Source organism: Sinocyclocheilus rhinocerous, unplaced genomic scaffold (assembly GCF_001515625.1).
Source record: "Sinocyclocheilus rhinocerous isolate Xijiao unplaced genomic scaffold, SAMN03320098_v1.1 C36942713, whole genome shotgun sequence".
NCBI classification, from domain to species: domain Eukaryota; kingdom Metazoa; phylum Chordata; class Actinopteri; order Cypriniformes; family Cyprinidae; genus Sinocyclocheilus; species Sinocyclocheilus rhinocerous.
The window spans coordinates 1-2613 of record NW_015787109.1 but is presented as its reverse complement, the minus strand read 5'-3'; the positions used below and the strand labels follow the sequence as shown (position 1 = coordinate 2613).

General features: G+C 35.5%; 1 protein-coding gene across 1 annotated transcript; it reads right to left on the bottom strand.

Moving 5' to 3' along the window:
- Nucleotides 1-3: 3 nt before the first annotated feature.
- On the bottom strand, nt 4-1985 carry LOC107736785 (antizyme inhibitor 1-like; the record flags this gene model as incomplete). Its single annotated transcript, XM_016548135.1, has 5 exons — nt 1534-1985; nt 1303-1377; nt 1046-1211; nt 697-815; nt 4-54 (listed from the first exon to the last, which is right to left on the bottom strand). Coding segments are annotated over exons 1-5 (417 nt in total), but the record flags the coding sequence as incomplete, so codon positions are not given.
- Between the last annotated feature and the right edge of the window lie 628 nt (nt 1986-2613).

The window sequence follows — 2613 nt, the reverse complement described above, 5'->3', positions numbered from 1 at the left end:
AGCAGACGGACCCCACAGACTGCTGGAGAACAGCGGCTCTTCTGCACTCACCTCCTGACAAAACACCACATACCACATGATCACTGAGAGCATCAGTTTAACAGCCTGTGATGGGCTCAATCACAAAAGATGACATTCAAATCTTTTGAAGTCTTTCTTTGTCCAACGAGAGGAGAAGCTCACACACATAACTGTAGAACACTATCTTACAATGTGCTTTTATTCAGAGGCCAAAAAAGTGCTCCGTGCAAGGACAAAATGTTTTCCATTCACATCGTCAGTGTCACACTGGTGTTTTGGCCTCTGAATAAAAGCATATTGTGAGCAACTTTGCTACTATTATGTGTGTGAGCTTATCTATTTGTTGGAGTTATATTTTTTGAGCTTTAGTGAAGTATTATCTATTTACACATTTCTTTACTATTTTGCGTAGACGTTTCACATCTTTAATATTTAAAAATCTTTCTTAGAAATGTAAAACTCACTGACAAAAAACAACATCAAAATGAATTTCGGTTTAGTAATTATTAACACGTTCACTATAAAAGAGATCTACTAAAACCATTGCATGCATGAAACGTATTTTGAAATGTTTTTTTATGCATATTAAAAAAAAGTTATCTGTAAATGTTTGCTGATGTTTATACATTGGATCACATTTCTAAAAATTTTTAAGAGAAAAAGAGAAATATTTACCTTGTGTGCCAAAGGCATCGATATTGAATCTTCACACAGCAGCTTACTGGCAAAAGACCCATAAACCCCATCGTTCATGTAGTAGAGAAACTCAGGCTCATCGTTTGCAGACAGTGCATCTGAAAAAACACAAACATGAGTTCAATAAACACATTATGATCAGTGTAACACCTATTAGACATGCAGTGGGATTTTATTTAATATGTACAGTAAGGCTTGGCAATATTGCAAAATAAAAGTTTATACAATACGTATATATATATATATATATATATATATATACACGTAACATAAAACACAAAAAATAAAGTGTTTTGACGATTATGAACATATGACGACTAGCACTCACTGTGTGGTTGACCACTGAAATCACGAGCCACTGTTTTCTTGGCGATTATATTCACGGCCAGCGTGAAGGCAGATGACACATAATAAGCTCCGGGTTCAGCGATGATCGTCAATCCGGTCGAAAGAGGGAAATACATGTCCAGCATGGGTTTCAGCGTCTGGTTGACCTGTGCACAAAAAAACAACACCAGAAGCTCGGGGGGAGTGGGGCATAGAAATGCAAAAACAATCTTAGAAATGTACAGCAGAATACAGTACCTCGTCTAACTGCGCCTCACTTCCATCAAAGCCACCTCCGACGTCCAGAATACTCATCTCAAAGCCGAGCTCCTCCTAAAATCAAATTAATTTCTAACACGTTACCGAGGGGGAAATAAATACTGAAAGTGACATTTAGATAAATAAAGATCATTCCCTCTGTCTCAGTAGGGAAGCCCATGGCACAATCAGATCAAAATTCGATCCATGACTGCATGAGTGATGACTCACCGCCATATCAAAGACACAGCGGGCATCAGAAACAGCACGAGAGAACGCTTGTGCATCCTGACAACAACTGGGAATGTTGAATCTGTGAGCAAAGCATGAAATTAAAACTCATTCACTTCCTGCATAAATGTCCTTGGCGTAACTGTGCATGAATCATTAAAAAAATGATGTTAGTTCTGAGAAAAGCTCAATCATTAATTGTTTACCCACTAGCTTTAATATCTAATGCATGACATAGAAATATATTTGCCCTTAAACTGATTTTCAGAGGCAATTTTACCATTATAAGGGCATTTTCTATCCTTATTAGATCTATGCATCATCTTTTGTGTCAAATTTTTACATTTATTCAAATAGAATAAGAAGTCTAAGCTATAGACTGTTACCAAACAAAAGAAATCAATATCAACAAAACCAATTTTTCCATTATAGAAGCAGCACAGAAGCTGCATCTGAAGCAGCATTAAGCAGTATTTACACTGCAATTACAATTGCATAAATATTACTATGAGATTAATGTTTTTAAAATAACATTTTGAATATTGAGCTTTTTTTTTTTTTAAATGAAATACTTTAAATATTTTAACCTAAAACTGCCAGTAGGTGGCAGCAAGTCTCTGTCTTAATAAGTGAGTCATGATTCATTTACTAAACCAATTTGTTCAAAGGCTAATTCATTCATGAACAAAGCGATTGTCTATCTTAATGAATGGATCATTGATTCGTTCAGAAACGCTGATTCATATAGGAATGAAACACTGTTTTGCTTGGAGATGCATAACGGTTCTACTGCTGCTTTGTTTGGGACCATTTTCATTGGCAAAACAGAATAATAAAAACAATATTCTCTTCTTATTTACTTAACTGTTGTACCCTCAATGCGCGTCTTTTTGTTTTTGCAAAGTGAGAGACATACTTGATAATGTCAGCTATCACATTGTCAAAACAACAATTAGGATATTATTGTAAACGATACATATTGCATGCCCCTACTGTACTATGACATCAGAAATTGTGATGTCCAAATAATTTTTGAGGCCACTGTAACTTCTAAATGACTCGTCGTATTCTGTATTCTCT